The sequence below is a fragment of the Erithacus rubecula genome, assembly GCF_903797595.1.
Source record: "Erithacus rubecula genome assembly, chromosome: 15".
Lineage (NCBI taxonomy): Eukaryota > Metazoa > Chordata > Aves > Passeriformes > Muscicapidae > Erithacus > Erithacus rubecula.
In genome coordinates, this window is record NC_136667.1 from 9,382,485 (window position 1) to 9,396,031 (window position 13,547).

General features: G+C 40.8%; 1 protein-coding gene across 6 annotated transcripts in view; it reads left to right on the forward strand.

Annotated features, from left to right (window-relative positions):
* Positions 1-13,547, forward strand: part of GRIA3 (glutamate ionotropic receptor AMPA type subunit 3) — a 144,515-nt gene that overhangs the window by 100,184 nt on the left and 30,784 nt on the right. For all 6 annotated transcript variants that reach the window (XR_013776029.1, XR_013776030.1, XR_013776031.1 and 3 more), the window contains exons 11-12: positions 1,854-2,230; positions 9,026-9,224. Coding sequence is in view for 3 of the 6 variants with exons in the window: in XM_079318994.1 (XP_079175120.1) it covers positions 1,854-2,230; positions 9,026-9,224 (576 nt within the window). In the remaining 3 variants the exon portion in view is untranslated. The remainder of the gene's footprint in view (positions 1-1,853; positions 2,231-9,025; positions 9,225-13,547) is intronic.

Sequence of the window (13,547 nt, forward strand, 5' to 3'; positions counted from 1 at the left end):
AGGGGCACCCAGGGCCATGATTTCTGAGTGGCTTCCTTACATGCCCAGGCATGGTTTTATCAGATTATTCCAAGCAGTGAACTTGTGCACATACCTTATAGCTGCACATGCTGCTGTGAACTGTAGAGAGGCATTCTTGGGTGGCTGGAGCAAACCTTGAGGTTGTGTGTGCAGATGGGTGCCCTGCAGAGAGAGGCAGCTGTGGGGAGGGCCAGCCCTCATCTGACACTGGCCTTGGTCTGCAAACCCTGAGCAGTGCTCCAGGATGGCTGCACCAAGCCCACGATGCTCTGATCAGTTGTATGAGAAGCTTTTGCCATTTCTGCTTATCAAATGTAAAACCCAAAGCAGTAGCTAGGAGGAGGAGCAATCCAGACAGTAATGACAGTCACGTACATCACCACCAGATTTACATAAAGGCATATTCAATTACTTTATGGCACAGATTTTAATCATATCTTATTAACATTTCCCATTATCTTTTATTCAAGCTTCCATTTAATCAGGCTTTACTTTTCCACCAGAAAAAGATGCCTGCTTACTAGAGGGGAAAAATCTCATTTAAAAATTGCATAGTGGCATGGGCACTAATAAATTAAGGTTTCCCCAAGAACTGTTTTTTCTTTCTGAAATTCTTAATTACCAGTGGAAGGCTTTCTTTAAAAATATCAATAACATGAGTAGTTTGAGTGTTTAAAATAGTATATGTATGTCTGTAGACTCTCATAACACTCTTCAAATGAAAAGGACTCTTTTTAACATTCCATTCCACTCTCATACAAATACTAACACCTGCTTGAGTACTTGGCTGGATCAAGGCTAGGGTATCTAAGTAGCATGATTTGAATCTTTGTAGCATAGAAATACAAGTACAGTTAAATATCTTGAAAATCTATTCTGGGATGTTATTTTTAATCAGGAAACCAAGCAATGTGTTGATACATGCCTGCCTAGCCATGGAATCCAGCAGGGATGTACAGATTGAAGGGAAGGGCATTCTTTCACCAGCACACAGGTGAACAATGAATGATGTGACAGATGCAGCTGTGCTTCCAGGTGACACAGCCCCAGAGCAGTCTCCTACAGGCCTGGAGAGCCAAGGTCTCTAAGACAGGAGGGCATACATGACACTGCATTCTCCTCAGATTATCCAGGCTATTTGCTCCTCAGAAATCTGTGTTAACTGTTCTTCAGTGGCCACAGAAAGGGTCTTTCTGATTTCCATCCCCCCAGTACTTACTATCTTCTGTCCCTTACTGCAGTTGAATTTTAAAGGAGCATATGAGTAGTAGCACCCAAGTGCAAATGAAATTTGGTGACTGATTGCTTCTCATGAGTTCCTTTTAAAGATCCTGGACTATTGCTTCTCATGGGTTCCTTTTAAAGATCCTGGACTAATCAGTAAGGCAAGAGAACTTGCTGAAAGAACAAAAAAGAGAGAATTAAAACAGAGCAAACACAGAATTTGTCCAAAGTCTTCGAGACAAATGAGTGTTACAGACCATTACAAGAAAATGACGTGTTGGTTGCCATCTCACTGTCCAGTTTGAGTAGTGTTTTAACTTAACAGAAGTATCTGCTGCTGTCATGAGCCCCTTGCACAGATTTGATTTTAATTTTTCTTGCTAATAATTTCATGAGCCCCTTGCACAGATTTGCATTTAATTTTTCTTGTTAATAATTTTCTGTTAGTATCGTGTAGTCTTTAACTTCAGTGACTGCAAAATAGCCTGCAAAGAATTTATTTCTACTTGCTCTTGTAATTTATAATCTGATTCATTAGCCTGAGACTCTAGATTGTGATTCTGTTGTGTCTGACTTGTACCTAACTTGGGTTTGTTTTCCCTTTTCAGAGAGCAGACATAGCTGTTGCCCCCCTCACCATAACCTTGGTGCGAGAAGAAGTCATAGACTTTTCCAAACCCTTTATGAGCCTGGGCATCTCCATCATGATCAAGAAGCCTCAGAAATCTAAGCCGGGCGTGTTCTCTTTCCTGGATCCTTTGGCTTATGAGATTTGGATGTGTATAGTCTTTGCTTACATTGGCGTCAGCGTAGTTCTTTTCCTAGTCAGCAGATTCAGCCCTTATGAGTGGCACTTGGAAGACAACACTGAAGAACCACGTGACCCTCAGAATCCTCCTGACCCTCCAAATGAGTTTGGAATTTTTAACAGCCTTTGGTTTTCCCTGGGTGCCTTTATGCAGCAAGGATGCGATATTTCTCCAAGGTTTGTTCCATATCACTCCATCACCTTTTTGCATTTTATGGTCATTTTCTGATTCCATGGTGCATATATGTTACTTTCTCAAATTTCTTTTTAATTCCAAATTTTTTATTTTGACATTTCCATTCAATATTCAGCATCCTCATCAAGCCACTATGCTTGCTAATATTCGCCTCCAGAGTAAGTAGCATTGCCTGTAATGCCATTTATGCATTTCTGCCAAACTTATATTCACCATGTTGAGGCTGTAAAATGCATAGGGTCTTCTGTTTTCAGCAATGCTTGGAGCGCTACCGTGTTTTTGCTGCATATCTCATTTTGCGGTCATCTCCTTGGTGCATTGAACACATTCTGCTTTGTAAAATAAGATTTCTTTTCAAAAGTCACATGCAACAGCATTTTAAAGCATCTCCACTCCCATCAAGGCTCCTATGAATCTGTTTACTTTCTTTTGAGCCTAATTTCTCCAGTTTTGTTCTTCACCCTTCTGCTTACCACCATTTTGCACGTGTTCATGTCTCCAGATGTGCTACTGTCCTCTGTCTGTATTGTTATTCCAGTCCAGTCTAATCTGTTGTCCCTCTGTTCATAGTCAATATAGCCAAATAAGCATTGCCAGTTTCCATAAAGATTTTTCTTATTCATGAAGACGTTCTTTCTGGATAAGGCTGTAATAAAGTATGATTGATATTAGTACCCATTTAACAGAGAGCACTGTTATTAACTATTGTAGAATTACATTTCTTTTTATAGAAGTATTTTAAAAACCAAAAGAAAATAGTGAAGCTTCCTCTAATTGAACAATTCATACCACAGATTATTTTTTTTAGTAACATCTATCATGTTTCTGCATTTACACTGGTAAAATGCTTTGGTGATGTGCTTGTTATAAGCAGTAAAATTATCTAGTTTATTAGTCTTGGAGCAATAATTTTGTTTTGTATGACAATAATTTAATAACCAGTTTCCAGCTATTTTATTTATTAAAAACACCTGCAAAGACAAACAGAATACAGTTTTCCATTTAACAAGGTTGCTATTTAGAGGAAGAGAGAGATCTTTTTCCTAAGTGCTGGCACCTTGTTCTCCATGTTGCCCTTTTTAATACGTAAATCATTGAAAAGGTGCCAGGTTTTCTTGGTCCATATAGCATTAGTAGTCTTGAGTTGCCTCACTGAAGCAAGTGATAAAATTTCTATGAAGTTTTTTGGGAAGGATCATGATTTAGTCTGTTAGTGTGCAATAATCACCCTGTAAATTCACGTTATTTTCCCCAGTTCCTGGTGTCTGGCTGTGCTGCCTCCCAGTGCACTGACAGCCCTTGGCTCCCTGCCCCTGTTGCCATTCCCTGATTCTGCCTTGTGCCTCAAACCTTCATTGACACTTTGCCCCACTGCTTGCTGTTAGAGGGGATGAGTAGCCCTAGCATTTAAATTGCTGTTGAGCGTGTGTGTGCCCAATATCAAGGACCGGGAAATAAGCACTGGGACATCACATGGAAAGCTGCAGGCATGGTGCTGTTCCACTGGGTCTGGGTATTGACACTTAGATACAAGTGCATAGGATTTTTGGGAAGCTCTCATGTGACTCTTTGGCATGGACCTTATATAACAAGTGGAACACACTGGGTTTTTTTCAATGCAACCACAATAAGTGCCTTGGAAATACCTACAAAAGAAGGAGGAAGACAGCAGTATATCTATTTATTTTATCTGTCCATGAGAAGCTATTAGCTCAGTATTAATATATGGCCTTCATTTGAAGAGGGACAGTTATTGTGTAATCTTCCATGATAACATTCCAGGCAGTTACATGCATTGTTATGGGGGAAAAAAAAAATCAAACAAAGAAAGAAAAATTTAATGCCTTGGTTTAAATTCCAGAAACTCTGTTCCTTTGATTGATATGTTGATTTAGGTTGATTAAAATGCCAAATTTCTTTTCTGTAGAAGGGACTATTCCAAGTACCCCATCCTTAATCTGTATCTTTGTAAGGTTATGCCATTCACAGTACATTGACTATATGAATGTTTCATACTATTTTATTGCCACTAAAAGGGGCTTCATTCTTCCATTGTGAGTTTTGTCTGAATAAATTTCTTATATGAGAGCGTACAGCACTCGTAGAGAGATGCCGACAAGCAGTCTGAAGAGATCGCTTTTGTACTTGCTGATAAAGGCTCTTTCAGCTGCCTTTGTGTGGAACAGCTGTGACATCTAATGACTAGTTAGATCTGTCCTTGGTGAGTATGCTGTGTGGATATTCCAGAGGATATATCCCTATACTCTCCTCTCTCTATTTAATAGGAGTCGTCTAAACAGAATCAGAGAGCAGCCAAAGGCTGGGAGTTAGTGCATCCCTTGATGTAATCAACATTTATTTCAGCAGTTTTGTTCTACTATCAAAGGTTGCTGTGTTTTCTGCAGAGTGAGCTAAATCATTGAAAATTCAGTTTTGAGGGATCAAAAGTAGATTATTAAACCTGCTTTTATGTAAGATGTGTACAGCAAATGGATTCAGGAAAAAACAGTCAAATTTGTAACACTGTTCTGAGCAAAAATATCTTTGAAATCTCTATGAGAGCATGTATTTTCATTTTGCTCTTTATTCATGTAGAACAAAGAGGCTAGATTAATTAATTGCTGATGGAAAAAGACAGAGGGGTTATTAAAAACTGTCTCAAGAGGTTGGTCATTTAGAGGGTGTATTTCTAGGTCCCTGCTTTCACAGCAGAAGACTCAAGAGACTCCTATTAAAGGCATGGGAATGACTTTGTGGGACTTTCACACTAGCAAGGAGACAGTAACCTGACATTCCTGAAACTCCCACTGCCATTCCTGTGGTGGAGCATCTCAAGCCAGTGCTTCAGATGCTGTGTCTGCCTGTTGTGTCTCCAAGGCCAGGGGCTGGCTGGGTCCAGAGCTTGGGGGTACCAGCTGAGGGGTGCTCAGGGTGTGAGGGGCTCCACACTAGGGCAGGTGTTCAGGGTAATTTGTCAGCATAACAACCATCTTATATTGATCCAAACAGCCCAATTAAAAATGGAGTAGTGTGAGAAGCTTATTATGTATCTGTAATATAGGAAATCAAATATCTTTCATGGCCTTGAGCAGAAACAAAATCCAAGCTATTTTGATCAATGGTGTTGTTTGAATGTAATATATGTGTTATTCTCCTGGAAACTGAATGTGAATTTGAATGTTTATTTGTTTTTTTCTCTTGTTACTAATTTGCTCTCATTTGACTCCATGCTTCCTTTTAAATTTCCTCTCAAGGTATGCACTCTTCCTCTTTACTTGCTTTTGAAAACACCATCTGACTTTGTTTTGACAATGGAGTTATAATCCTGTTATTCCTGTTCATTGTTGCTCCTCTCATTTGTTAGCACTCTAATTCATTTTAAAATAATGTCATACAAATTGAGGTGATTTGGAAAACTGTATTAAGCTAAAGCATTAATTGATTGTTTTTAATTACATTATTGCACATGTGGACAGGTATGGCTTACATCAGAAAAAGTGCTGCTGGTATTAAAAGCTGTGATTGAGTTTTCTATAATTATTATCTGAGCAATAGAAAAACATTTCTGTGGTTCACAGTATAAACTAAGCAGGCACTCTCTGATTACCAGCCCAGTATGTGTGTACTAACTCTTTTTCTCCTGCATCCCTCTACACCAGCCCCTGCAGTGGGTATAAGGAGTCTTCGTTTGAGCAGATGGACTGGGGGAACTGGGGTTCTTTGGTCAAGGAGGCTGCCAGGCCATGCTTGTCCATGTTACTGTTCTTCAACTCTCTGTCTGTCTTTCCTTCAGTGTCAACTTTGTGGTTTATTTGATTTTTCTTTTGCCTCATCCTGTGAAACCTAGTGACACCAAGCTATGTCAGCCCAATCTGCTTGGTAGTAGCTGCTGTTTAATCCTTCTTTCTGTGCTCATTGGAAGACTCTGGAAGAAACAACTCTAGTGACATCCAGTTTTCTTTGAAGTGACCTCAACTCTTCTGAGAACAACCATAGTCCCCATCTAGCAAGACCCCTCTCTTGCACGTAAGACTTTTCATCAAGGGCTCCCCCATTCCCATCTTCTCCTGCCTCTCAGCTCTTGTCTGTGTCTGTCTGACTTGGTTCATGCAGGTTGCCAGACCTCTGGGGTGAGGTATTTTTACCTTTCTCAGTGTGTAGGATGCTATCTGAACATGCAGCCTGGTACAAACCTTTTATTGTTGATGCAATGGGACCTTGAGGTTTTGCTGGTTTGGAAAACACTTGTCTTCTGCAGATCTCCATCCTAGCAACCCATCTGTCCTACCAACAGAAGGGGCAGCTACCAGTGCAAGTAAGGCATTTCCTCACATATGGGAAACTGTAGGGAAAATGAACACATACTATTTTATGCCAAATGCTTCCACTGAATTTATCAGCACACCCTGATAAGTCCTTTTTCATCTTCCTGTTTTGAGTTCACCTACCTAAAGAGGGCCTTGGGAATCTGGAAACTCCAGATAAAGCTTATCCTGCTGTAGGGAAGTAGATGTTTCATCTGCTGGACCTGCTAGCCAAACTCCTCCTCAGTCTGGCTCTGAAATTGTCCACATCACTGCAGGGAGGAGAAGTTCAACTCCAGGCCTTGTCTGAAGATGGAAAGTGTGTAGTGAAAAAAGGAGCTAAAGAAGGATGAATTTCACCTGACATAGTTGTCTGAAAGCAACAGACTGTGGTTTTTAGTGAGGCATCTTGGTTCCCTCTGAAGTCATGAGACAGATGGACAACTTTAGATGTATCCCACACTACAGCAAGTGAGATAAATCTCTTTCTGAGGGTGTCAGGCTCTTCTCTTTTTCTCACTGGCTCCAAAGGAACCTTATGTGACACGTTCAGCAGGTGCTGATTTATAGTTGGAGAAAATTGTGTCAGCGTAAGTAAGAGGGTATCAAGTTATACCAAATAGCTAAAGCCAAGATCCCACCTGTTAAGGAAGCTGGCCAAAAAGGCCTGCAGCCATCTGTAAAATCCCACTCACCTACAAAGAACGTAGACTAAGGTAGATAGATTCCTTGACTTAAGGCATTATTCTGTATTTATATTGCTGCAAATTCCCTTTGCAGCAACTCAGTAGTTAGTATTAGTGAGCACAACGGCTGCACAGCCCATGTTGAAACTTGGCAGCCTTTTATCCTCTTGGGAGGCCCTCAAGAAAGGCAGGAAGGCCTCCTCCACTTGTGGGTGATCTGGTGGATGTGTGCCTCCTCTGAGGAATCAGCCTTTGTCTGCCCTCTCAGTGGAAGCAGCTGCTTTAGCTCCTTGGGCAGAGTAGAGTGGAGGGCAGTGCTGCTTCACCTTTCTTCATATTACTCTCACATATTCCAGATTGAGCTCTCTGTTTTTATTGTGTTGGTGACTTTTTAATTTGTTATGATCTTTAATGTTGGATGAATATGTTTTTTTCTTTCTTCTTTTTTTTTCCCCTGAATAATTTAATGGCATTTTTTTAATGGCTCAGGCAATCTCAGGCTCTGGCCAAGACTGGGCACTTTGCCAGCAAACCCCCCTGTGTGGGTGGGGTGGGGGCACATCATGAGACTTTTGGGTTTTGCCTATCTCCATCTGTTGGTAGGACAACTTGTACCCACTGTCTGGGGATGGCACTGAGGGGCTTGAAGGAAACAATTAAACAGGTAAGAGTTTTCTATTTCTTCTCTTCCCACAAACTGAGGACTACAGCACACAGGTTCCACACGTGTCTGGGATTGGTTCTTCCTCCACTGATATCAGTAGAGCTAAGGGAAAACGTGAAATAACTTTGTCTCAGCACTTCAAATGTTTCTTGGTCAACATGCTGTATTTGGAGAACAAGCAATGTACATGGCAATGAAATTCCCCACCCAGCTGAGTGATGTGTCACTGCCATCCTTCAGCCCAGATCAAATTCTTTGAGGCTGATGTTAAATTGTTGTAAAGCATCAAGAGCTCTTGCTGACAGGGTCCAGACCTTCTGACCATTAGGCATTTTGTATTACATCTTTGCAAATAAGCTTTTTCTTAAGTCCTTACGGAATCCCTTTAAAAAAAAAACAAAAAATCAAAGACCGCAACAAAAACAAAACACTTTTTTTTTTTCTGTTTCCTTATCTGTTGCTCTGGTGCTTATAAAGCAGGAATATGCTTGACTTGGAACAGCACAACGTGGAAATTTTAATTAGCATAAAACATAAACCAAACCAGCCTCTCTCTCTCATCACTTCAATATGAAGATTCAGTTTGTAATTCCTGCTAGGTTGTGATGAGAGAAGGATATTGGATCATTTTTGGTGCATTCTTTTGAATGTTTACTCAGATTATTTTTTGCAGTTTACTGTATGTTATATTTTGGGAGTGGATGCAGTAAAAGGTGCATTTGTGTCCTCCCAGCTGGGCAAAGAGGCATGATGCTGGCATATCCCAGCATATCCAGCACAGGGAAAGAGTGGGCACACAGAGGCAACAGAAATCTTCTAGCAAAAGCCTTGTCCAACAAAGGATTTGTGGAAGTCAGGAGAGCTTGTTCCTCTCCTGAAATGAATTATCTCTTGTTTTCCCTGAAAGACTACAGAAAGAGTTGCACTAGGTAAGACAAGATGTGCAGTGATTTTTCACTCCTGAGGAAGGTTATCAGGAGTCCACCTCACAGTCCACCTGTTCACAGATTCCTGGAAGATCTGGACAAAAGGGTTATGCATGTGAATTTCTCTTCAGTCAAGAAAGAAAAAAAAACCAAGGATTGTTTTCAAAGCAGTTTAATGATGTGTGTTTTTCCATAGATCTCTCTCAGGGCGAATTGTCGGAGGAGTCTGGTGGTTCTTCACTCTCATCATTATCTCTTCCTACACTGCTAATCTCGCTGCCTTCCTTACGGTGGAAAGGATGGTTTCACCCATAGAGAGTGCAGAGGACCTGGCTAAACAAACTGAAATAGCCTATGGCACCTTGGATTCAGGCTCAACCAAAGAATTCTTTAGAGTAAGTCTGTTAAATCTCCTTTGAGTGCCTAATTTGTGGGTTTCGGTTGTTTGATTTTACCCAGCTGCAATAGCCATCCTGGTGAAAGCTGCTTTGTGCAAGCAGGACAGGCCTGAGTGCAGATTTTAATATCAAAAGGCATTGTATCAAAATTGGGTGGTTTTGCTTAACCTGAAATCTCAAAATGGAAAACCCGACCTCTGCTATCACAGGAAGGTTTTTGTAACACCAGTTTCAGAGCTTGGTCTGACGAGCAATAATGCAGTTGTTGGCACAATATTCAGCAGTGAAAACTCTTGCAAGGAGTGATGCTCTTGACCTACTTGCTGTGCATGCCCAGCTGGCAGGCAGTAATGCCATCCCACGTTGGTGCTCATTGCCAGAATGAAGGGGGATGGGAGGCTGTGCTGCTGCTCATTCCTGGTGGAGTATTGATTGCTGCCATTGTTGTGTCTTCATTGCTCACTGGTGTCTGGCTTTGGCTGTATCTGACAGCCAGGTAAAAATTTTGCACCCCAGAACTCTGGTTGTTTTTCACCTTGTTTAGGGAGACGTAGGGTTTGCAACATTTGGGGGTAGGGGCAAGTGCACACTTTTATTTAAGATCATCCTTTCTTTGTCATCTTGCCAAGCCACAGGCTGAACTGCAGAGAGTTTGGTGAGAGGCATTAGGAACTCTAAGTGTGATCTCAGTCCACTTTATGTCTCTGAAAAGAGACACTTTTATGTCATCCTGAAAAGTTCATATTTCTTTCCAATGGTGAACTGGAATGCTCAGGTCTTTCAGGGAGCTCTTGGTTCTCTCTGAACACTGCCAATCAGATGCCATTCAAACCAACACTTTTTTTGTATAGAAGAGTGGTCAGTGCTGCAGGACTAATTACTGTCATGAATACTGGCCAGGTGTGAGCAAAAAGAAGGGAGACAAAAAACCCCTTGCTGCTCTAGGCTGATGAAATACTGAATGCTCTTTGGAGAAATACTCAGGGCTCCTTGAATTTACATAAAATTTCAATACATGACTGCACTCACACATACATGTACATAGACATCTGATGTAAATCTGAAAGGGAATGCAAAGGTCTTTTATGAAGCTTTTGCATTCTGCCTGTAATATCTTTATATCAAAAGAGGTACTCAGTGGTTCTTAATTAACTCTGGTAGCAGGTACATTACAACAGCTTCTGTTTGTGTTAAAATCCTGTGAGATGAATAATGACCTTGTAAGGGTGACATTAGGGTATAAAAATTTTTATTCTCCTTAATTATCAATTCAAAGCGGTATTATCTCTACAGCAAAAATAACTTAAGTGAACTTGTCAAAAGAGGTAGCACAACTTGTTTAGAAATATTGGTGCTGTTTATCATCACTATACTGGTCTTAGGGGGGAAAATGCCTTCTTTGACTATCTTGTTGCAGTTCATATAGGAAGAGGGATTGTGTAGACATGTTTCTTCATTTCCTTAATAGTTTGACACGACAAGGAAACCCCTTCTCATGCAGAGATCAAAGGAGTGAGTGTTTCGTGTGAAAGGATACAAAATCTGGTAAATGTGTGAATGCTTTGTTGTGCTGCTAATAATCTTGAGATGAGCTGTGTCTCTCTGCTGGTGCTGGGAAAAGCAGGGTTGTAAATGAGCTGATCTGTCAGGAGCTGCCAGCTCCATCAGGCCAGGACAGGAGTTGGGTGGGATGGATGAGAGCAGAGCCCCAGCAGTGTGGAGCGAGGTGTATGGGCCAAGTGGGAAGAATGAGCCCTAAGTGTGCTTCTCTCTCTTTGGCATTCTCAAGGCACACAACATAATTTCAGTTGTATTAACTTTTGCAGAGTAATTAATTTGAATAGAGTGATGCATCCATGAAAGTGTTGTAATTAGAGTCTTCTTCAGTTGATTTGAAAAGGGCAAGAGCTTTGTCTTGGAATAAATGCGTGTGTTCACATAAATTCTTCATTGTACAGTTTTTATTAGTTACTTAATCAGATGGTAAAGGTGGCCAAAACTTGAAATAACTTAGAAGACTCTTGCTTTCTGAGGTCCTGCAGCACAGATGGCACCTCTCTGTGGTTTAGGGGACTAGTTCTCCCTTGGCATCTCTTTTCACTCTGCATCAGTGGGAGTGACAGTGCTCTGAGTTGGATAAAGCCATGATTTCTCCTGAGTACAGGGTGATGCTTATCCCCTGTGTAAGGGGAATATCTTCCACCCATTTGCCCCCAGCATTTTGCTGGTTTAAACAGCAGTTAGCTGAATGGCTCATGATCATTTACTTAGTGAGAATGGAGTAACTTGGTTTATAGCTTCATGCAGGAGGTTCAGGACAGTCTCTCCAAAATCTCATTAAGAATGGGTATGTATGTATCTCTTTCTAGAGCTGTAAGCTAATAGATACTAATCTAAAATAGATACTAAGGCTAAAAGATACTAATCAGATAATGGTAAATGGATAATGGCTGCTGTTGGCCAGAGAAAAGTGCCAGACTGACAGTAGAAAGGAAGAATTGCCTCCTGATGCATCATGAAGGGATGACATGTAAGTGAGCTTCAGATCCCCACCATGTGTCTGCATGTGTTAGAAGGAGCTCCTCTAAAACCTCCAGCCATGGCTCCCTTCTGCCAGCCCCATTTCCAGACAGGATCACTTTTGAAGGTTCTTTTTACAGTGTGAATACCTGAAACTGGACTGATACCAGCCTCTCAATTCAGATGAACAGATGGTAATGACTTTGAGCCACTTCAGACCTGGGCAGACTCCAGCTCATGACCTATTTTCCAGTCTTGGCAGTTTCCCTAAACATCTCAGTGTCTCCCAGGTAGACACTCTCCCAGCTATGGAGTTAATCTGGGTACACCATTGCTGCTCTCACAGTTCCAGCACTGCTCTCACAGTTCCAACCAGAGCTGGTACGTTGTGACAGTTTCACAGCAGACACTATTTACACTTGTCACTTGTTGGTAATTCTCTGCATAAGGGTGTTTGTCCTCCCAGCATATCTAAGATTCAGAGGAACCTTCCTGTAGTCTCATGGTTGTTGCTTGTTTCTGCCCAGAAACATCTTATATTTTGCACTAATTAGCTCATAAAGGCGTTTAAATGGCAATCAATAGATCACATCAATTCCCTTTTAGCTTTCAAAGGGCACTCATCCATATTGAAAAGGAAAAGAAGAAACCTCTCCTGTGGTATTTATTAACACATGGTCTCAGATTAAGGACTCCAAAATTAATCTTTCTCAAAGGTTGGTGAAGGCCTGTATGAGAAAGAAGTTTCAAATCCCTGTACTACTTTTAAGGGTGTATCTATTAGAAATAACATCTTATAATACATTCAATTAAAGTTTCAGCACATCTGAGGAGCTTATCAAAACAATATAATGCCATTTAATCCAAATTTAGCACTGAGCCTAAGTATAACACCACAATCTAATACGTTTCACCTCCAATATGCATATATTCCAATTAGTGATTCTTGTCTAAACTTGGCTGTATTTGAACTTCAGCAGAAGCAGAGCATGTTTGTAGATATTTAGAAATATAAATTGCCCTTGAATTTATTGTGGTTTCTTTTAATTTATAGCAGATTTCTCTGTTAAGAGGCTTCTGCAAAAGAGCTTGCCAAGTATATGTTTGATCATTGACAAACACAGTTGACCTGCTAGTACACTCCACTGAGAACTTGTGTAGTTAATCACTGTTAACTAAATTAAGGAGAAAAGAAGATCTCAAATGAATGTTATTTTATTGTAGAAATTTTTCTTTGTGTATTTCTCAGCACAAGTTTAAGGATGTCCCCAGCCAAACAACTCAGCTGCTGAGTGGCTCTCCCATGCCTCAGGTGGAATGGACGTGCTGCCCTGAAATCAGTTCCCTGGTTTTTCCTCCTGGAAATGTCATTAATTGCCAGATCTGTTGGGAATTTCAGTAGAAAGGCCAAAGATCCTTTGGGCATGATGGTTGTTCCAGCTCATAAAGTTGGTTCATCAGTTTCCTCAAAAAGTGACTCTGCAAACCAGGTTCAGATGTGAGTCCTATATATAAAATACATAGAAACCCACAGTTTTTAAGAAACAAGAAGTCATGCTAAGGATGGCCCCTTAAGATATTCCCTATTTTGGTCTCTTCTTGATTACATCAAATCAGAATAGTTCAGTAGGGACAGATAAAGGAGCATGAGATGCTCTGGCAAGAGGCTTTCCATTTCTGGTTGTCCATACTGAAGAGAGGTACTTTGACATGCAAACAGCTACCAGAAAAAGCTGTAAGTGGGAAGAGGACTGGTGAGATACCTTTTGAAAAGAAATTTAAGTACCAAATTGTTTAGCT